General features: G+C 51.7%; 1 protein-coding gene across 1 annotated transcript; it reads right to left on the reverse strand.

Annotated features, from left to right (window-relative positions):
• Positions 1-252: 252 nt before the first annotated feature.
• LOC131215739 (uncharacterized) lies at positions 253-20,956 on the reverse strand. Its single transcript, XM_058210132.1, has 13 exons — positions 20,139-20,956; positions 19,800-20,018; positions 7,499-7,610; positions 7,141-7,414; positions 6,942-7,064; positions 5,114-6,870; positions 4,147-5,029; positions 3,945-4,063; positions 3,733-3,870; positions 3,385-3,659; positions 3,216-3,304; positions 2,986-3,150; positions 253-2,907 (listed from the first exon to the last, which is right to left on the reverse strand). The coding sequence occupies exons 1-13, from the start codon at positions 20,954-20,956 to the stop codon at positions 2,720-2,722; spliced, it is 5,160 nt and encodes a 1,719-aa protein (XP_058066115.1). The 3' UTR covers positions 253-2,719.
• Positions 20,957-21,998: the final 1,042 nt, after the last annotated feature.

Here is a 21,998-nt window from a genome sequence, read left to right on the forward strand (position 1 = left end):
GTTCAAACAAATGGACGCGACAAAACCCACGACAAATGGAACGAAAAGCACACACATAATAAAGTAAAACACTGCAGCAACTATTAATTTTGTATTTTACGCCTTTTCGTCTCCCGGCCGACTCCGAATTGAAAACTTACCAGTGCGTCAGCGGAACGTGCAAGTTTTATACACCAAACGATCAAAGCGTTACGAAAGAAAACAACAACGAGAGTATTATACTTTCTTTAACTTATATTCAAATTTCGACGTCAAAATTTGCTCTCCCCGCGCTCGTTCGCTTTCCCCGGTGCGCGCGTACACATTATCTATCTTATCTAGAGTGTGTGTGGGTGTTTCTGTCTGTCGGAGTGTGTGTCTGTATATCTCGTTAGCTCCCTTGTGGTTTTTTTAGTTACTTCCAGTTCCGGTTGCTTCTTGTTCACCTCCCCTACGACCGAGGACGTCGTCCCCGGGTCATATATGCGCATGCGGCTGCGGCTACGATCGGTTATGGCGATCATCATTATTATTACAGTAGCAATAGATGTATAATAATAATAATAATAATAATAATGGTAGTAGTAGTAGTAGCGGTAGTAGTAGTAATTTAATAATAATAATTACAGTAATCTTAGCTGAGTCTCACAATCACGCTTCACGGGCGCACGCTCCGGTTGATGATCGCCCGTGCGCGATCGGTGCTTTGTCTATATTCCTACAGCTTTTGCTGACTCCGCACATATCATACAATTACAATATACGTTTTGTAGTGTGTTCTGCTGCTGTAACCTTCCTTTTTTATCGATACTCATGCAGATCTGTACAGTAGTGAGTGCCGGCAATCTTGCCCGAGTGGTGGTGGCTTAAGAAGTGTAGGGTTTGGGTTTACACTTAAATGGAGGCGCAACTGAAAGAGCCATCACCACCCACCGGAGGGACATTGGCGCAAATTATACAACCAGTACAGTGCCCGCACGGAACGTCTATCAGAGTATGTGTTGTATATTATAGCACATGGTGTAAACGTTGGCTTTTACGCTAGTTAATTATAAATGTTTACAAAACCCTTGCCGCTAATGTTGATCCAAGGATGCTCCCATCTCGCACTCGCTCTCTTTTTTTCTTTCTTTCTCTCTGGGTCTCTTTCGCGCCGGCCGGTGGACTGAGTATTGTGTTTTGTGTCGATTTTCTCGAATCACTTTTATGCCAAACCGAAGTAGCCTTTGAGCCAAAGTTTTGACAGACAGAAAACGGAACAAGTAAAGCGACGAGATGCGTAGAGCAGAGAAAGAGAAGAGTTTGTGTTTCGTTCCCGACCCGGCACCCAGCCGGCCATGGATCTGGGTCAACTTCCGGACACAGATGAACGCTAGGGAGTGCTTTTCCTTTTAAAATATACAACACAGACACGCACACACACTCTGGCCCGTTTCATTCGCCCCCCATATTTTTCTAGGTTCTCTCTCTCCGCGCTCTCTCGCTCTCTTTTTGCCTTAATTAGTTATTCCCTTAGCTACTCTCTTTCTCTTTACAATGGATTGTGGAAAGCTCAAAGCTTTTGCCATTCCCGCTCTGTCATTTTCTCGTTTAACAGTTCTGGTTCCGGTTTCGTGGATTACTTGCTAATTCTATGCGAGAACAGGGCGAAAAGTGGTATACATGGGGTCGCCCGGTTGGCGGGTGGCGGAAAGATAGAGGTTGGTTAGCCCCTGACAAACGTAACGTAACAAACAAGCAAGGCCGCTCCGTGCCCCGTTTGTTGTGAGCCACTGTGAGATGAGAGGTGTGGTGCCAGAAGTAATCCGAATTTTTATATTACACACTTTACACGCCCATATACGACCCACGGGGCGGTGGACACCCTCCAGAGCTAGCTCTATATCAATATAATGAGATGAAATGAGTTCAAGAGTTATTCTTGTTTAAGATTAAAACGGTTGATTTTCCTCTTACAAAAGCTATCTATTTTGTTTTTTGTTTCATTTTCTTCCCGCGCGTCAGTATTGCGTGTTCCGACTTTTGAGTGTTTTCGTCGATCGCGATCGAGTACATTGTTTAAACTAGGATTCCTACCTCACTTTACCCCGCATTTCGCATTCGGATTTTGTCACAGGTTTCCTCTCTTACGAGGGAACGGGTTTTTGATTTTCTTTCCTGCTCTCTTCGCTGCGTATCAGCCCGCGCGATCTCCTACGCAAGCCAAGTATGTACAAAGAATAGGTATATTTACAAAAAATAAGGACCCAAACTGCAGGATTGGGCCAAAAGAATGGAGGGCGACAGAAATGAGATTTTCTGCCATTTATTGCTAAACGAATCCGGAGACGCGACCGGAACTTCCGGACGTCCGTTTTGGCTCGAGGAAATTCTCATACCAACACGCGACGAATGGTAATAAGATGATCCGCCGAAAAATACAAATATAAACTCCGTTTGTTAATAAATATGATATGAGAAGACAAAGAAATTCTCTGCGAAACCGAAAAGAGGAAAAAAAAACCTAAGCCCAAGCTCCAACTGGCAGTGGTGGTGGCGGTGTAGTAGTGGCCATCCGAAAGTTTTTCCATCCCATTCCGTCCCATTCGTAATCAATTTGTACTCTTGTTGCCACTTTTTGCTTCACACACACACACACACACACCTACAATCCGATTCGGTTCAATCCTCACACATCCAATAATACGCTGTCGTGATCGTTGTCCGCCGTCAGAGTTCAGATTTTCATGTAGAATCGCTCTCACAAAATGCCGTTCGTGATGTACTGGTAGCCATCGTACAGCTTGGTCGAGAGCGAGTTGAGCGAATCCTGGATCAGCTGCTCCACCTTCCGGTCCAGCTCCTGCTCGGTCAGATTCATATGGAAGCGGTTCCGCAGATTGCGTACCGTGCCGGAGCAACCGTTCTTGAAGCAGGGCAACTGCGAACCTATACATGGAACGAGTTGAGCAGAGGGGTCAGTAGGTGAGATGCGATGATTAGTAGATGAAATCCGATGGTACTTACTGCTACGCATAATTTCTACAATGTTGATGATTCGGTCCATGTGCTTGCGGGCCGCCTTCAGGCCGTCGAGTAGCAGATACTTGAACTCGGTGTAGAGCTCCGATTCCGGGCCACCCATCACGTCGACAAACTCCGGAGTCAGCTTGAATGGTGACTGCTCAAAACCTGCGCACGAAGTTAACGATCAGTTTCCGCTCGCTTTGCTCAATCGCCGATCGATCGATAGTTACCTAGATTTTTTGGCGATATGCTCAGTATGAATCCAAAGTCGATGTGAATCAGGTGCCCGTCGGAGTGCAGCAGAATGTTGCCATTGTGTCTGTGTGCCGAAGCAAAGGAAAGATACACGTGTGTAAGTGGCATAAAAACGGTTCCAAATGGCCGTCCGGTCACCCTTACCGATCCTTAACCTGCAGCAGATATGAGATCAGACAGTACGCTGCACAGGACTGCATAAAGTTGCGCTGGGCCCGCCGGAATGGTGCCGATTCGGGCGCACCGTACTCGTCGACGAAGTAGTCCTTCAGGCTTTTGTTGGAATTCTTTTTAATCTGGTGCAGCGACACGGTGTTGACGATCGTTTCGATCAGTCCCGAATCGTTGGAAAGGCAAACGATCCGGTACGGGCGTACCCACAGGTCCACCTTCTCTTCGTCCCAGATCAGCTTAAACATCTGGCGAATGGAAAGGAACCTAATATTAGCACCCAGAATCCAGGGGGAGTAGAAGATTGATCTCTTTACGCACCTGCAGCAGCTGTGTGGCCATCAGCTCTTGGCGCAGATCGTCCCCACACTTGACGATCGCTGAAAGTAGCTTCCAGTTCTGCAGATGACCGTACGGGGACGAGTCGCGGATCTGTTTCTCTTTCTCGTGCCACGGTTCCTGTACATCCGGGGGAGGACGAATGCAAATATGTTAGGCCCAATGGGAAACCTAAGACTGCAGGTTGAACCTACCTTGAGGGCTGCCGCCGACGGATCCGACGGATCGTTGCTGAACGGTTTCGCATTTTCCGAGTTGAGATTGGCACAGTGACGCTTCTTTACCTCACCAATGTTGAACAGCGTTGGAGTGCCTGGGGGGAACAGAGTGATAAGGATTAAGAGGCCGCTTCGTACGCTGCTTTGCCACACGCTATTCTTCTTCTCTGAAACTCACTGTGCTCCCGGGAGTCGTACGAATCGACGGAAAACTGGGAAATGGTGTCCCGATCGGTGGACATTTTCGTTAGACTCAGATACTGGGCCGTAATTTCGTCATCCTCCTGCGACCACACGTCGTCCTCCGTGAGCCCGAGCTCCATCATCATGCTGCCGCTGCCGGTGCCAACCCCACCACCATTGTTTTCTGCCGAACACTCTGATGATTTGGTGGTGTGCCGTGTCGCGGGGACAGCCACTGCCGGCTCGTTTGTTGTTTGGCTATCAGTCTTCGAGGGTTCGCGAGGTGTGCTACTGGAAGGTGCAGCAACAGCTGTGGCAGCATCACCCATGCCGCCGGTGCCACCGCCACCACTACTACTACTGTCCAGCCTTTCCTCGCTTTTGGTGTGCCGCAGCGTCGGCATCAGCTTCGGGATGACGGGCGAGGTGTAGATGTCGTTCACCTCCACCACTTCCACGTAGATGATGTACGGTGTTTTGTCCTTCGAGTTGAGGACAGCCGTTTTCTCCTCCGTGATGCGCACCACGTGGTGCGGCGTCTCCGAGTGCAACGGCAACCAGACCCGGGCGGGCAGATTCTTGTTGATCAGATTCAGCAGTATCCGCAGCCGGCTCGTTTTTTCGATCTTCGTCTGCAGGCAGGTCAGCATCTTGCCGATGTCGATCAGGGACTTCATAAACTCCTTCTCGGGTGCCAGCTTCGGAGCGCCACATGAACAGACTGTCTGCTGGCCGAGTAGATCATTGACGGTGCCGCGAACCGATTCGAAGCAAACGCACCCATTGTCGAAGGCACGGCCCGTACTCAGGTCACCCAGGCACACTGGCCGGCTGCTGCTGATCGCGTGGTGGAAGGTTTGATGCGCGTGCAGCAGATTCTGGCTGTGGTGACTACTACCGCCAGGTGCCGCCACCGTGCCGCCTGCTGGACCCGGTTGACTGTAAAGTAGTTTCGGATTCACGGACAGCATGCCCATCATACCGGTCGCATCGGATTGCGATCGGTGGTGCGTTTTCCGTACCGCCGACAGTGAGTTGCTCGCAGCCAACGACGTCGTCGTCGTCGACGCTGCGTCCTGTTGATCGCCTTCCTCCGTCTTTAGTCCGTTTCGGTGATGCTGCTGCTGCGAGCCCAACATCGTCTTGACGCGCTCCCGCTTGGGGTACAGTTCGCGCAGAAGGGTCAGATGTTTGCGCATGCTGCTGCCGCCGGCGCTAAGCATTTCCATGTTGAAGTTGTACGCCTCCAGCAGCCAGACGCACTTGAGCGAAAAGTCGACCGACTGACGGCACCGGTACACGAGGTACGGATCCAGCACCTCCGACAGCTCCTCGATCTGCATGTACATCACCATTAGCTGCGGAATGTACAGATCGACGTCCCCGTTCGGGAAGCTGAAAATCTTGTTGCCGATGAAGCTCAGCACGCCCGGTTCTTTCGAGTAGAACAGATAGTGGACGGCAAAGTGTATGTTGAAGACGGGTGACTCGAAGAACCGCAGCAGCCCGGACTGCCCCGTGCGCTCGGTGCGTATTTGTGACTCATCCCGTGGACTGCAACCTCCGTTGGATGGGCAGCCAACACCAACAGCACCACTACTACTAGCGCTGGTCGAACCGGCGGCCACGGCCACTCCGGGCACGAGCTTCAACGATGCGCTGGACGATGACTTCGAGAGTGACGCTTTGGGTTCCAGCAGCCCACTGCCCGCCGTACCGTTTCTATCACATGCCGGTGCCGGGGGGAGTTTTGGCTCTGTCAGCGTGCAAGCTGGTGCTTCGGCGGTGATCTCCACCACCACGGTTGCTGTTACTGCCGGGGTGGTGGTTGATGCCGTCGAAGTGCTGATACTCTGCTGCTTGCTGCTGCGCGAGCCAAACATGCTCCCAAACTCGCGCTTTCGAGAGATCTCGGTCGGAGACTTTACTGTCGCCATCGCACTGGCGACTGCCGGACTCGATGATGGTACCGTTCCTGTGCCATCGTCTGTGGCCACGACGGATTGCTTTTCTCGATTTTTCGCATGCTTCTTCTCGTGATTATCGATGATGCTCTGAGCCGTCCGGAAGATCGCGTTCTTGGTGGCCCCAAAAAAGTTCCGAAAGATCACTTCATTCTTTTGGTCCGCTTTGCCGTGCTGCTGCTGATCGTTTTGGGAAGATCTTTGATTTCCGGTTCCGGTGCCACTCTCCGCTACAGTGGCGCTTTCGCATGCTGGGGTTGGCACAATTGTTCCGCTGGTGGCGGGCAAAACGGGCGTCAAGGCATTGGTGGGCGTTGTTAAGGATTTCCCTTCGCCGTTGATTGGCGTCGGAGCGTCGTCATCACTGCATCTGCTGCCATCAACCTGCTGCTGCTGCTGCTCGACGCCATCCTCATAGTCGATCGGTACGCACAGCGTTTCGAGCATGATCGCGGCCCGGGTCATGTTCCGTTGCCGATAACGGACCTTGTCGCTAACTGAGGCCGCCGACTGATCAGCCAGAGCGTCACCGTCTTTCGCTTCGCCCGCTTCAATCGAAGCCTCCACCAACATGCTCGTCGGGTAGAAGCACAGGTCCGACTGTAGCATGCGGTACTCTTCTTCCATCGAGGTGGTTTCCAGTATTTCGATGCACTCCTCTTCGGACGGATCAATTTCGCCCGAGTCGAGGCTCTCCCTGGACCGTCGGATGCGCGTCAGTGAGGTATGGTCCGGTTCCGAGCCGCAGATGATACCTGAATGATCAAGGAACATGTTAGACAAAATACAGAGCTCAAAGCTCGGCGGACGCTGTGTAGAAACTCACCGGAATCGTCCGACCCGAGGCTTGTCAGATCCTCACGCTTTTTGCTATCACTATCTTTCACTCTCGCCATACCTTCCGGATCTACCGAGTGATCTCCCTTGAGTGTCCGCAGCATTGCAGTTCCTATAAAGAGTAATCGAAAAAAACATTAGTCACCCGAATTGTGGCGATCGAACCGATGATCATGAGAATGGCTTGCCTTGTTCCAGTACATCGAGCTTTCCATTAAGCTGCTGCCGGCTGCAGACCGGTGCAACACTCATTCTATCGCCTGTACCGTCACCCGACACGGAACTGGTCACTGAAACGCTACCGCTGACCACACTGGTCGATCCCCTACAGGTAATGTTGGGTGTATTGGTCGGGTTGGTGGACGAAGCCTGGATGATTTTACTGCACATCGTGCCGCTCAGGATCGCGTTCGTGCAGTGCAGCGTGTTTTCCGATTCGGCACTCGGTGAGGACACTTCGACCTGCACATGAAGCATGGTGGGAATCATGGATTAATGGCAATAATGAACACAGTAAGGACGCTTTTTCGATGACTGCTTTCGTACCTCCGGTATTCGCTGCAGGGCACTGTCCAAACTTCGGTTCCGGTGATGTTGCGTCATGTTGATACGTGTGTTGGTCACTTGCGAAACCGGAGGTAATAGGATTCCCATTGATCTGCAAGAAGGTGAAGGAGGAAACGACAGTTAGGTTACGAAATTAGAAGAAAATCTATTTTTGGGAAAATATAATCCTTATTCGAAATTCTCGGTTGACTGTAGCGTTTGATGTTATATTCGTTTTGAGCGCCATCTTGAATCTTTTGTAGGCGCAATGTGCACTATGATGAGACAATACGGCTCAAGTCTTGCTATCGGGCCGGTTAGTTACCGCGGGCAACTGTGTAGAAAAATTTACATTTCCAGTCACGGGGATTTTCCTTTTTGCTATGTTCGAACACTGTCCGTGTTTTAAATCTGATTAGTTTCCCGATGGCTGCGGATGGCTCTGCAGTTTATGCATATTTTTTCCACAACGTCACATGGAGCGCAAAAAGTGCCCTTCGCGGGACAGCATTTTCGATTCGGACCAGTTCGTCGTCGGACACATTATCGCTTTTTGCTCTGAAACTATCGCGTCCACAGTAGTTGAAGTTCAAGAGCAGTTGGTCGAGCACGGTATATGTGTGTGCCGGCCACCGTGTATCGCTTGAGTAGTCCCAGACACACACTTCCGGTCAGCCATCTGCACTCGCGATCGAGACTATATCATTTCGTTCTAGACACATTCCTCCGTTGAGGGGCGAGAGGCCATGCCGCCGACCACGGGACGACCTCCACACGAACGCGAACTGGAGATAATTGCCTCTTATAATAAGGGCGGGATGGATACCAAAGGGCCGGGATGTCTGGAAGGTGGGAGTCCCGGGGATCTTAGAGCCATCGCCACCACAAATTACGGGCACGCACAAGCTCGCGGCCAGTTTGTGCATTAGAGAGACAGACCCCGGAGGAAGCATCAAGATTTCTCGACCATTGCGTGAGGAGGAATGTCCGGAAAAATATGATGCCCTTGTGTGCGTGGAGAAGCACTGCCGCGAACCGGTCATTAGTCGGGCAGGGTAAGATTCTGACGCCTCCACAGAGCACGCGGAACGAAGTTATCACTCGATTTGATTCCAAGGTTCGGGCTACGATCTTTGACTGACTGTGATCTCATTGCCGCTGTAGACGGTTTGTGCTGATTAAATGACCCGAGCTGGGTGCATTACAATCGAACTCGGTTCCCGAATACTCTTCGGAGGGTGCCGATATAAATCATCGCGGCTAACGGAAAATAAAAAGCCCCTCTACAGATGACACGCGACCGGAAGGGCGGCTAATCTTAAAATCTTAACAAAGTCATGGGTTTCCAATACGTTAGTCCGTTTTTCTGCTTAATTCAAATTTTTATTTTTGGATTTTTGGTGAACAGCCAAACATCGGAAATAGACCAACATCGTCTTCTGACAGCAGTCTGTCAGAACCGCGTCCTTGGGAACTCGTAAATTCTTACTCCCGGAGTGGTAGCACACAACAAAACAGCGTGTCCGAGCATTCCCCTAAGGGGTAATTTATTGTTGCCGAACCAGGTATGCCACAGAGCCTTCACCGAAAGCGAAAGTCCACTCTGCGTGTAGCCGATTCCAGAATTTCTAGACGATCAGTTTCCAAAACCCAACCAACCCTCGCAGCTCCATAGGCTGCGAAGAAGAACTGACCAGCAAAGAGGGTTGAAGGACGGCAAGCCAACGTACCCACGCGCAGCAACTCCGTTTGGCCCAGATTGGCTTTCATTAGGCGTAAACGCGGAGTGCGCCGCCGGAGACCTGACGATCGTGAGGCCGAGGAATTTGTGTTACACAACCACACCATCACGCCGCCCGCGGCCGACCAGTAGAACATAATACCTTGCTGCTACGTGGACCCCGTCTTCTTGGTCAAACAAGGCGAAATCGATCGTGAGTCAAGCAAGACAATCTTGCGTTCGATCGATCGATCGATCGAACAGGTTGTTGCAGCGATTGCGCAGCAGACGCTGATGATGGTGGTGATGATGATGCACTTGGCAGGGTGCATTCTTATCACGCGTTTCGCTTGAACAAACACTACCTTCTCAAGAACACGACGCGGGCTGTTGCGCGGTGTGGAGGATCAAGTTGCAGGCTGCTCAAGGTAGAACTGGTTCTCCGGGTGCGGCAGCAGCAGTAGTTACACAACGGCGACTTCACCGCGGTTGAAAGGTTCTTGAGTCGGCCTTTTTTTGTGAATAAGTTATCGAACGAGAATAGTCAATTTCGGGCGGCCGGATTGGAGTGTAGACATTGGGTCCCTCTAATTCTGATTTTATCTCGTCCAGCCTCTGGGGAATGGAGTGTGCTGCAAACAGAATGCAGAAAAAAGCTACCAACTAACGGTCGACCGGCCAGATCACAGCTGTAGTGCCTCTGGAAGGCTCGTGACTCGTTCCGATTGCATTATTCGACTCCGAATGCAGACGGTCCCAGCATGCGATCTAAATAACGGAGTGGCATATAAATCTGCTAATAAATAGCCACAACCGACGGGTCACTTTAGGAACTGAACAACCTGACGGTACTACTCTGGTGGTGATACCGGGTACATACGGAGTAATCGCTCTCTAAGCTCCTGCGGCTCGAATTCGGACCCGGGGCACCGTCCGGTAAAGAATGCGAATGCGCGATCGGTTCATGTGCTACGGACGATTTAACGGGGCTGCATATGGTGACGGTGATCGGTGGCGAGACCACGGGACATGGGCCAAATTTAATAGCACCACATCGGCGGGGCGACATAAATTGCTAACATCTCACCTCGCGGCGCACTCCGTTGGGTTGGCCGCCCTATTGAATGGCGGCCAAGGATATAAAAAAAATGGTTCTCTACATTCTGTTGGGCGGTTCTGGTGGGCTGATAATTAGCTAATTGACGTCAAAAACAGTAATTATTAATCGGTGCGCTGTGTACCGAAATAAAGCGTCGCCGCGCGAGGAGCTAAAATTAGCGGCCGAATCTGAGAGGAGCAGCATTGTTGGGACTGTTAATCATTATATGCCCCACCTCACGTCGAATCGTTTATGGAGCGTTAATCGATCGAAATCAATTGTCAGCTCATTTCAGGACCCCGCTAAACCCGTTGTTGGTGCGATAGACCCTTATAGCAGTACGGAAAAGGAGAGCTCAGCCCGCCACAGGCCGGTTTCCCACCCACAGCACTACTATTTCGCGATGATTTATTTAACCGACAACAGTAAATCTATCACAACTTCCATTCGTGCCCGGGTGTGCTGCACTACACACGTTTGACGACGGACACGCGAAGGGTCTCGTGTTCCCCGTTGGGGAACACTTTACCAAGAGATAGAGGCCGCCTTGCCGCTGGCGGCAAACCTTGTTACAGAAGTTTTGATTTATATGCGTACCACCGTTGGCTAACTTCGGTTCCATTCCGTGAGCAGAGTTCCGAATTCGGGCGTCCCAGGCGTAGGTCCATGGGAAGAACCGGGAATGTTTCTGGGCTAATTTTCCCACCGTATAACCCGTGTTTTCCTCATCGCAGAAGCCGAGTAAGTTTGCCAGCCACTTGAGTGGATGGACACAAATGGAGTCGCTGGGGCGTCTTCGGTGAAGATACAAATTTCCCATCGAATTCCACACTTGCAAGGATTCACCCATCTCGGGGCCTTCGTTTAGTAATTAATAATTCACACACAGCCCGGAAATCGGAGAGACTCGGAAGGGCCACCTTGGTCCCCGGTTTATGACTCGAGGACACGCTAGTGGACCCGCTGGGGGTGCGCGATAAAGATGTCCAACGAGTAGGGGAACACCTTTGGATGGCCTCGCGAGATTTTAGCCGAACTGCTGGTACCCTCTATTAGTCGCATCAGCACCAGCGTGCCGATTGATTTCATATTTACGGTGTGTGCCCTTTGAAGTTGTTGGGTTTCCATTTTATCCGAGCGGAGCATAACACTCACGGCCGTGTGAATAAAACATGAAGCCGTACCAGGTGTGACTCCCGCTTCTTTGATATTCTGCCATTCTGCGGCGGAAAATGTAAAATTCTCCGGCAAAAAAACAAAACAACCTGGACTGCCGCCAGGTCAAGTGTTTCTTCTCGCTCGCTGTTGATGGTCCGATATTGTTAGCCGAATCGATAGTGTCTAATTTGCATTCATTCCCGCCGTTCTGATGGCATGGACCGGTGGAAAGTAAACGTATCTCCGGACATAATGTTACCCTTTTGAAGTTGAATAAACATGGCCCCGGAGAGCTGACCAGGCCAAAATGTATGATTATTCGCTGGACCATCTTTGTAAAGTTTGCCACTTTAATTAGCTTTATAGGCGACCCTTACCACAGTTATCTGTGGGCTGGTTACATCGAACCGTCCCATATGAGGGGAGAGTCAATTTAAAACTGCACGTGTGGCCACAGCCGGCACAAAAACGTGACACTACGCCTTCGCAACCGGTTTTCGGGGCGGGAGGTTGGGGCCTGTTATGACCTAGTAGATGACTCGTAGATGGACCCTTAGTTAGATAGTTCCCTCCCTCGGGGGTTTAGAAGTTTATGGCGAGGCGAAGCAAAATTGCCCACACGAGCGCCACACTATTGTGAAAGCAAGTTGAAGCTCGTAAGTTCTCTGGAAACAAGTTTTGGGTTGAAAGAGGAGAACCACGATCAGGTGCGTGATAAGAGGCTAGTTCTGTTCTGTAGGAACTCTACAGAGTAAAAGGGGATTAATTTAGTTAGGATACACAAATCCGGTCGGACGCCAGTATCTAGCGCCGTGCGGGGTTTTTATCGATAACGGGGGCTCGTGGAAATTTTGGAACGTTCCCCAACTTCGAAGCACCACTGACTCACGGAACAACCACATATTCCGATTAACAAAGCAACGTTACGACAAACTACACCTTTACGTTAAGACATCATTTTATCACGCGACAGCTAATGGAGTTGATACTGGCACGCTGCGAATGGGTTCATCGTTGGGTGACGGACACGAAACACCCGCCACAGTTTAGTGGCAGCTTTAGGAGCATTTACCACAAAATAAGAGGAACACCTGTTTGTGACACGGTACAATCGACGAATTCATACGTTTCGATGGATTCGATTATGTGTCGTCCAAACCGGCGATCAATAATGGGGCACTCTGTACTCTGGCTATTCGAGTTCGGAGGAAAGAAAAGCGAACAGTGTCTTCTACTGGACCTTGGTAAAACCCTCATCTAATTGGTTCTTGAAACGGAGGATCATGCGAAAGGGGATCGTGGAATTCTTCTGTCTCTTCGTAAACAAGCGATTGATTACTCGCATCTCAACGACGGTCTGCGCTGGGCATATAATCGGATCTTGCCGCCCGGATTACCTGTTCTCATCATCAGGGTAATCAGACAATTTTTCAGAAGCTTATTATGCGTTGGATCGTCTCACAAACATTCAATTCTTCCCCAACAACCCCACGGGGGTTGCTATGGGCAACACACTCTATCGTAGCCACCAATCTTAGTAATCAGCGCGTTACGCTCCAGTTTACGACATTTGAACACAAGCCGGCCCGCACTCTCCTCCTGGTGCATTACGTTCGCAGTATTGTAAATTGACGTCAAGAGCGCTCTTGCGACAAACACCTGTTGCCATCGGCTTAGTTTTGTTTTACTTTCGCGCTTTCGCCAACTCACAGACGACGTCGAACGGCAGCTCCGAAATAATTGGAACCCCCTCCCTGGTTCGGTTCTACTCTCTCGAAAGGGAAACTACTTCGAGTGGATATTCTACGGCCTCAGCCACCGATTCCGTGGCCGTGGAGATAACGGACTTTTCACTTCACTTTTTACTCCACCCGAAAAAGGCTCCAACCACCAAATCACACTGTGCCGGTGTTGCCGTTGAGTGGTAAAGCCAATTTGGCAAGCAACCGCCGGCGGGCGGGCGGGCGTGAAAATGAAGCCCCAAAGTGAGGCAAAAACATACACCGAAAATCGTTAGACCGTTACGTGTGAAGGCCCGTTGTTGCTGAGACTGTCGGTCGGGCTCGTCGTCGGCACAACACGGCCAAGGAAACCAGCAGCAGCAGCAGCAGCAGCAGAAGCAATAGGAAAAAAGTTTCACTTCACGCACGCAACGTGAAGTCGTGGCCGCCATTTGCTGACTGGCCGCACCACCACCACTGGTACTGCATTGCACATCCCAATCTCGCCATCTCGAGGTCGCCCTGCGATGTGTCACATCCGACAGATTAGATCATTCACACCGCACCGATGATGGGGGGCCACCACCTTTTTATCTCTCCATACTGGGGCGGTGTGGCCTTCGTTATCAGAGCCTTCAACTTACACACTCTCGCCCCTGGTTGCCGTACTTTTCCACTACCGAGAACCCCGGGAAACCTTCGCTCACAAACTCCGAAACTGCGCGGCACAAAGCCTACTACTGATTCCACACGTTTACGTGACACATTTCACACGATGCGCCTGGCGATCTAGTAGTCACTATGCGCCCGGGGAGAAGGACTCTGGGGCTTCCTTTGCTGAACCCGGACCACACTGGGGCTTTGCCGGACTTTTGCGACCCGTATCGGAACGACGGCAAGCCTCAACTGGGCCAACGTGGGTGTGTTACTACCACGGATACCACACAGCCTGGTGCCACACAGCAGCCACCATCGAAGTGCACGCACACCTGTGTGCTCGTGGGGGGCCCGCAGAAAACGAAACCAAAACAACAAATAATAAATGGCGTAGGAGAGAAGCCACATCGTCTCTAGGTGGCGGAAAACCCCCATCAGCGCTCCCCCCGCTGGGGTAGCTCTTCGGTTGGGTTGTAAAGCCTCTTTATTGGGCCATTCCGACGAATCCGAATCCTGCTGGTCACGCTACACTCTACGTAGTGGTGGTGGTGGTGCAGCATTCTTCAAAACAAATTCCAACCCCTTATCACGGAACACGTCTAAAATACGACGGCCGTTGGGCAGATAGCAACTCGGTGAGCCACGGAAAAACCCAAATGCAAACGCACCCGTACGATTATCGTGAAGGTGATGCGATGCGAAAGTATGCGTGTGGACGATAAAATCCAAACAAACACCACCACCACCACCACAGTAGCGGATATGATGGCGGAAGAGCGATTGTTTTCCAACAACAATCCCTTTCCATCCGCATAACAGCGTATCGAGAGCGCAATCATTATCGTTGGGCGGTTGTTATTATTTGGCGCAAGCTAATTCAATTTGCCGCAGGAGACGATGCTGCCCTGCCGGTGTCGGGACGCCTCTTTCCCGATTTAATGCGCGTCCGAATTGAGATCATGCCGGCTCGGGTGCGGCCACCACTTGACTTTGCGGTGCGCTGCGCTGCGCATCAGGGAAACACTCTGTTGCGCTGCACCTTACGAGGGAACAACAACATTTCTTCACCAAAAAAACCCCACCGGAGGAGATGGCGCGCCGTAACACGCTCCGGTTCACGCGCCATGAAAGCGAGGCAAGAGCTTTCCCTCAAACAAAAAAAAAAGCGGACCACGTACCGGAGCGGTGAACGAGTTTCGTGCGCTCCGTGAGCAGATTGTTGAGAAAATGGCACAAACGGCAAAATCAGGCGATTGGCATCCTTTCTTCGTTTCGGGACCATTTCAATTCTGAAACGGTGCTACTATCGGTTCGGCAAGTAGTACTCCTTCCTGTAATACTGTGGCCCTCCGAAACTGGAGGATAGCCGCGCCGGTTGTCTTATCGCAAAGCCGGAGCCAGCGGTCGCCATAATGATGATGAGCAAAAGATGGGCGACCACCTCCCCGATTGACCATTGAACCTCATTGAACATTGATGCGCAGCAGCGCATACAGCACTCAATCTGTCCGCCGAGCCTGATAAGCCGTCGTGTGTTGGCGTTGCCCTGAGCAACGCCATGATTCACCGCTGTTTGTGATACGAAATTAGTTCGCGTCCTCGCCACGGGGGGGTTTGAGAGAATGTGGTTGAAAGCAGCTCACCGCCCGTTGATCCCGCCACGTTCAAATGTCAACCGATTCACGCGGCACGGCTCCAGATTGAAGTGCGTTCCTTCCATCTTTTCGCACTCCAGCAATCTACCAAACGGCTGCAAAATGGCTGCCGGCAGTTCTTTTAATTAGGACCACATCTCAACGCTGGAGAACTCTGAGTTGGGGAGAAATTGAATTATGTGCCGTCGTCTCACGGCAGAAAACGGTGTGCCGGTAACATGGTAACTCTGACTAATTTGTCAGCGGAGTGCATTATCCGTATTTTCACCGCCTCACGCCATCCGGAGAGATCATTAAAAAGGCTTCGCGAGGAAACATGGCAACAATGTGTCCGCTTTCGTTCCGCTACTAACGCGCATCCGCCCCGCGCGCACGTAGTTTCACTGATTTTACTTAGTTTGCTGATTATTTTGGGCCCTCACAGGTTGTTTGCCGACGAGCGTTCGCCATATGGGAAGCTTTCGAGAAGAAATACCGGGTGCGCAGCTTCCTCTGAGGCTCTAGGCTCTAGGCTCTGCTGCCACGTACGGTGAACAATTAAAAATCATAATGAAGTACTTAATTTTCTCAAAATCTAAACAAACTTGCTTGAAGATGCACTTTGGCTGGTAGACTAACAACCCGTGGGCCCCGGGCGTGCACCACGGGTGTGAAAGTTTTCCGTTCTTTTTTTTTTGGTTCCGGGCGCGCAAAGTTTTCTCTTTGCAGCCACAGGAACAATCCTGACGACGGAAGTTTAGCACGTGCAGCGTCCATGGGGAGAGGAGGCACACGAAGGCTCGCAAGTCGGCAGGCTTGAGCCTCTCGAAACTCGGCACGGTACCACGTGCGACCGACCAGTTCAGTCAAGTAACATTATTTTCCATCTTTGGCGCAAGTCACGCTTCTTCCTGGCCGGGCGCGCGTGTGTGTCGCCGATGTGTCGATAAAGTTGTCTCTTGGATGCCGAGGCGCACGAGGCCACACCGTTGCCGGAGAGTAGACCCGCCATGGTGACGGCTCTTTGGCCCCAGCTGCGCAACACAACATACATCAAGCCATCGTGGCGTCCTCGTCGTCGTTAGGCACTCATCATCATTTTGCACTCCATGCACACGAGTTGTTGCCGGCGCACGAGGCCAAACGGGCCGGGCGGGGGCCAGGATAAAGTTTGATTACTTGCCGCAGCGGGCCGCCACCAGGCGCGTTTGCCTACTACAAAACTCGTCGTCTCTCACTCAAATCTAATTTGTATTGCAGATGCGAGAATCCACCTCTAGGTCGAGACTTCAGGCGATACGAAAACCAGCTGCATGACGTCAACCGGCCCGCTTACTAACCAGATATCACCTAGCGGATGGCAGTGGTTGGTGAATAAACTCGATCTCCACAGTACGACTAAATCCGTCCGGCTCCGATCGAGAATCCTATAATGATTGATGATAAGATCCAGCCGAGAGCGATCCACCGTGGCCGTTGGCTATAGGCTGGGAAAATCAACAGACGTCAGCAACCGAAAAAGCGACATTTTTCATTCGATTCGAGTTTTTCATTCGTTCTTTGCTCTGCCAAGAGCTTGGACTAGAATTTGATTTATGTTTTCTATTTATGTGTGGTGCTTTTGAATCTATGCAATGCCTAATGCATTTCTAGTGTCGAAAAGTCTCGAAGGAAGCCTGCTGGCCGATGGGGGCGGCTTAACCCTACCCGGGCTCAAGGTTTTATGGGCCCTGGCCCGGGCGATGCTTCTTATCATATTTTAAGATTTGGTACCTCACAGCCGGTACCGCGCAGTGGACCCGAGAGATTAATAAAGTTTGGGTCCTACATCTTCCTTAATAACCAGCGCGCGCCTCGGAACCTCGGAATCTCCCGGACCAGAATGAAAAATGTGTCCACATGTGAGCTACTACTTCCCAACGTCACCACCCGACGGTTTATTGTGTTTATAGTCGAAACATTCTTCAACTTGGCGCGGTGGCGGTGCCTGGTTATCGTCCACAATAGCCGTCCGGACCGCACCGGAATCGGGGATAACAAAACCGGTCGGCAATATTTTACCTTCTTACTGGCCACCCCGGGAGGCTCATCCAGAAGAAAGTAAAGCACAGAACAACACAAACAGTAGCACCACACAGAGAGGTTGTTTCCTCTCTTTACGTGGCACTCCGAACTCCCATCAGAGCCAACGTGTATCTGGGAAGCGTTCCCTGGCAAACGGGAGTAATTCCAAGTGCTGACGGTACACAGCAAGGGTTAATGGACAAAACGTGCTGTTAAGTGACGTTCTAGACTGCGCGAACGGACATTGTTGCTGCCGATGATCTGTCGCTGTTGTAACTTTGTTGGCAACTCTTCTTACGTAATATGCAAGTCGAGTGACCCGTGTGTCCCGTTTATCATTAAATTAATTAATGAGCGGTGTGTGGAGAACTTCAAAGCCAAATCAATACTTCCGAAAACTGACCAACAAGCAATGGCGAGCAATAGGAGTGCCCTCTCCAGGATCTTGCAGCTCTCGGTTGCGACTACACAAGGCGATCCTAATTATTTGTGCGTTTCACTAACCAGTGTCCGCCCGTCTGATGGAGATCAGTGTCACAACAAGGCACACGGGGTGGCCGTCACCACATGTGATGCGAAACCTGAGCACGAGACAGTAGAAAAACCTCCAGAGCACGCGACGACCTTTCGCGTCCACGCGGAACGCAAGCAGCACGCGACAGCGATCCCCATCGCGCGCGCCAACGTACCAACGGTAGCGAAAGTTCCGTGGTTGCAGGTATCGATTTTATTTAATTGAATTAACTCCGCCCGTGAATTAACGCGAGTCCTTACCGGAGTGCGTGGCGGGTTCGACAACACGCGCTGCCGTGGTTTCTGGGTGTGGACAGAGCTGTAGCCAAATGGAGATTGGGTGTGTCTCCCGGGGCGAGTCGCTCGAATGTCATCGATAACAGCCTGTCAAACAGGTTCTGAGCGGGGGTTTCTTTATACCATTATTGTCAACGACGTTCGGTGAATTTAATTTTCTAAGTGCACAAACCGTGTTGGAGCACACGAAAAGCTACGTTGGGTTGGGTAATTGAACGCGTCCAAGCGGCACAACGACGTGCGGCCAAATTTGGCGACACAAACTTCCGGCTGGTAATCCAACAACATTCGCCCCCAAGTGGAAGGTCAGCTAGGTCGTCGCTCCTCGGAAGATGCAAATCTGGAGGAATATTCTACTCACGCACGTACGCCACGCACAAGTTGTGTTGGAATAATAGAATATTTCCGGCCGGTTGTCGCTTGCCACACGCCAGGCGGAACACTATCAGCAAACAGTGGGCTTTTGGACAAAAGTCCAATCAACCAATTCCGATGGCTTCTTCCGTGTCCGCCCGCGTTCAGTTCTCACGACACCACACGAATTCGCAAAATGACGTGATCAACAATGCGTCATGTTTTGCGGTTCCAGATGGAGGAACTGACGAGTCCTCCGACGGAACAACTTTCACGGCAACCACCCACCGGGGTCGACATTTGTGAAAGCAAAGTACATAAAAATGACCACACACAGAGTGTTTTTTGTTGACCAGGAGAGGTTACAACACGGCACAGACCCCTCTCGACGGATACGCAGAGCAGAAATTGGCAGAAGAAACTGGACCAATCGAATCCACCAAATTAGTCATCGATTTCATAATGGATTCGGCTTCGTATGGCGTGTAGTGGCGCACGTAGCAGCCTCTCAAAGCCTCTCTTTGGGTGGGTGGTGGACCGGCCAGTAAAACCCCAATGACATTAGTCTCCTTTTTATTGTCCGACCATATATGACCAACCGGAATGCGTTGGTCCTGCATCTGGTCTCTATGAGGTCATGTACCGATTTCGGTTTCTGACCAGATTTCCAGAGTTTGAGAGTTGGGGCCACCAGAATGAAAGTCCAATTGATTACCCTCTCAAAATATCGATCCGATCATTTTAATGGACTCTGCGGAACTGGTGCAGAGAGAGAGAGAGGTTGTTAGTGGCCGATGTTTATGATTCTCCGCTTTGAAAAGGACGGTCGTAAAATATAATTTTGCCTCCCCTTTTTTACAATATGTACACACCCAGGCCGAGGGTATTGAAACATTACGGGCGCATGGGTTCTCAGAGCAAAGCGTAGTATCTTTATGACGGGCCGGCGGCCACTAATTCCCATCACGAAATCACGATCCTGGGGTGAGGCTACGACTCCTATGTGAAGTGCCGGCAACGAGCACTCGACAGATCCACCGCACTTCTGAAGTAACTCAATTAAACACCCTGTAGTGACACTTACCTAAAGTCTAAGCTAAGATTCCTTTGGTGCGTTGAAAGTCTCGTCTTTGGCGGTGGCATTCCTCCTGCGGCCGTTCCGCCACTCGCCGCAGGACCCGTTCGACCGTGCACGGAGGGCATACTGGAGGTCGTGAGGCCACAGCTGTTGCTCAAACTAAGCCTGGGTTTGTGGAATCGCGTTGGCATCGAGGAACTGGCCACCACACCACCGTTGCTGCTGCTGCTGGCGGCCACCGCCGACGACGAGGTTGCCGAGGAAGATGTTGCTGCTACAGAGGACAGCAGTACGGTTGCTGGTGCCGATGATGATGATGCTGATGATGATGATGAGGCAGAAGACGAAGATGATGAGGCGCCCGAGGGCGGCTTAATGGCCAACAGCGCAGTAGACGAGGACGCTCCGTGGTTCTTCTTCTTCTGTTGCAGCTGCTGGGAACTGCTATCACTTGTCGGGACCGCCGTTCTACTACTATCGGCGAGTCCGCTGATCATCGTTATCATCAACGTGGTGTCAGCCTTTGTTGGTTGCGCGGATGATGATGATGTAGGCGGAACTTTGACGCTCCCACCATTGCTGAGCGCGGAAGGTAGTTGCGTTGTGAGTGGCTGATGTGGTTGTGGACGGTACTGTGGATGGTGATGGTGGCTGTCGACCTGATCGATGCTCACGATTCGTGTCGTGGCCCCGTTGCACAGCCCGACGCTGCTCGACGGACCAGCCACCAGCACCGCACCGAGACCCGGCTCCCCGTTGACGGTGGTTGGACTCTGGACCGGCGTGGTCGTAACGGAGCTGTGGTCCCCGGGCGTCCCCGCCGGCGAGGGAGTGGTAGCCGCCGTTTCCGCCCCGCCACCGTGATCCAGCGCCACCAGATTGCTGATCTCGCGGATGTGACGCAACTTCTCGTAGCTTCCGCTGGGCGGATGGTCCACCACGGTCGGACGGTGCGTTTTGATGTTTAGCAGCAGTTTGGTCGGTGGCTTCGGCGGCGGTCCGTTACTGCTGCCGCCGGCCGACTCATGTTTTCCGGGGCCGCCGCCATTCACCGTTGGTCCACCGGTGGCTACGGACGGGGTCGCAGCTGCACCGGTGCTGCCTCCGCCCGAGGACGATGAGGACGACGATGATGATTTAAATGCAGAAAATACGGAATTCATCTTCGGCAAAGCCGGCGAACGGGGCGTCCGTCCGTCCTCGCAACAAAGTGGGCGCCGTGTCGCCGAACGGTGATTGGAATATTACTTCGGTATCGCGTAGCAGTAGGCTGTGGAATGCAAAACCCGACACTTTCACTCATAAAATGCAACCCTTCATCGCCGTGGAACTGGTCGCAGCGATTGTGCCCATCCTTCGCGCGGCCATTGCCCACCGGGCCGCGGGACGACGACGTGGGCACTGGGCGGGAGAGTGGGGGGCACGGAACGGTAGCCCCGACGTCTTCCCCTTCCGTTTTGGGTTGTATAATTTCCTCTAAACCGGTAATGGCGGTGGTCGCGACACTCGCCGTTTGCGTAGCTCGTTTGCGTTTGCCTTCCTTTGCACCACCACCATTCACTCACGATGCGATTGCCATTTTTTCACCATACACACAGGAACACAATACTCCAACACAGCAACGCCGAGCAGCCGATAAACACAATAGCCGAAAAGTAGCCGCCTGCTGTGATCGCTACACCACTTTCACCTGCGGTGCGATCTGCATTTTTCACCAATCGCACCAATCGATTCTCTCTTTCACGCTCTCTTTCTCTTTCTAAGTGACAGCTTGATTTAAAGCACCAAGACCCGAAATACAGCCTTCAGCGGAACACGCTTCTCTCACTTTTCTTTGTTTTGCTCACCCGTTCACTCACTCACTCGCTCTTAAGTGGCACCCGGCAGGGGGTGGGGGGCGTTTGCACTTTCTCCCTGCACCAGTTGATGGCAAAGATAATTACGGTGATGAAATGTGCAGCACCCGAGCGAACAACGGCTCGTCAGTCGAATACCGGTTCGAGAAAACAATGCACCGTAGGCCGAACGGGCGCGCTCACTCCCTGATCACTCACTGCTCACTCACAGCGCGCGCGAGATGAGCTGTCAAACGGGGTGCGACCTTCGTTCCGGTTTTACTCTTTCCGGGCTGCTGCACCGAGTGCGACGGCGGCGGCGATGAAGTCATCCGTGGGTTGCTGCTCTGCCGTCGTGTTGTGTCCTCCC

This window comes from Anopheles bellator, chromosome 1 (assembly GCF_943735745.2).
Source record: "Anopheles bellator chromosome 1, idAnoBellAS_SP24_06.2, whole genome shotgun sequence".
Classification (NCBI taxonomy): Eukaryota; Metazoa; Arthropoda; class Insecta; order Diptera; family Culicidae; genus Anopheles; species Anopheles bellator.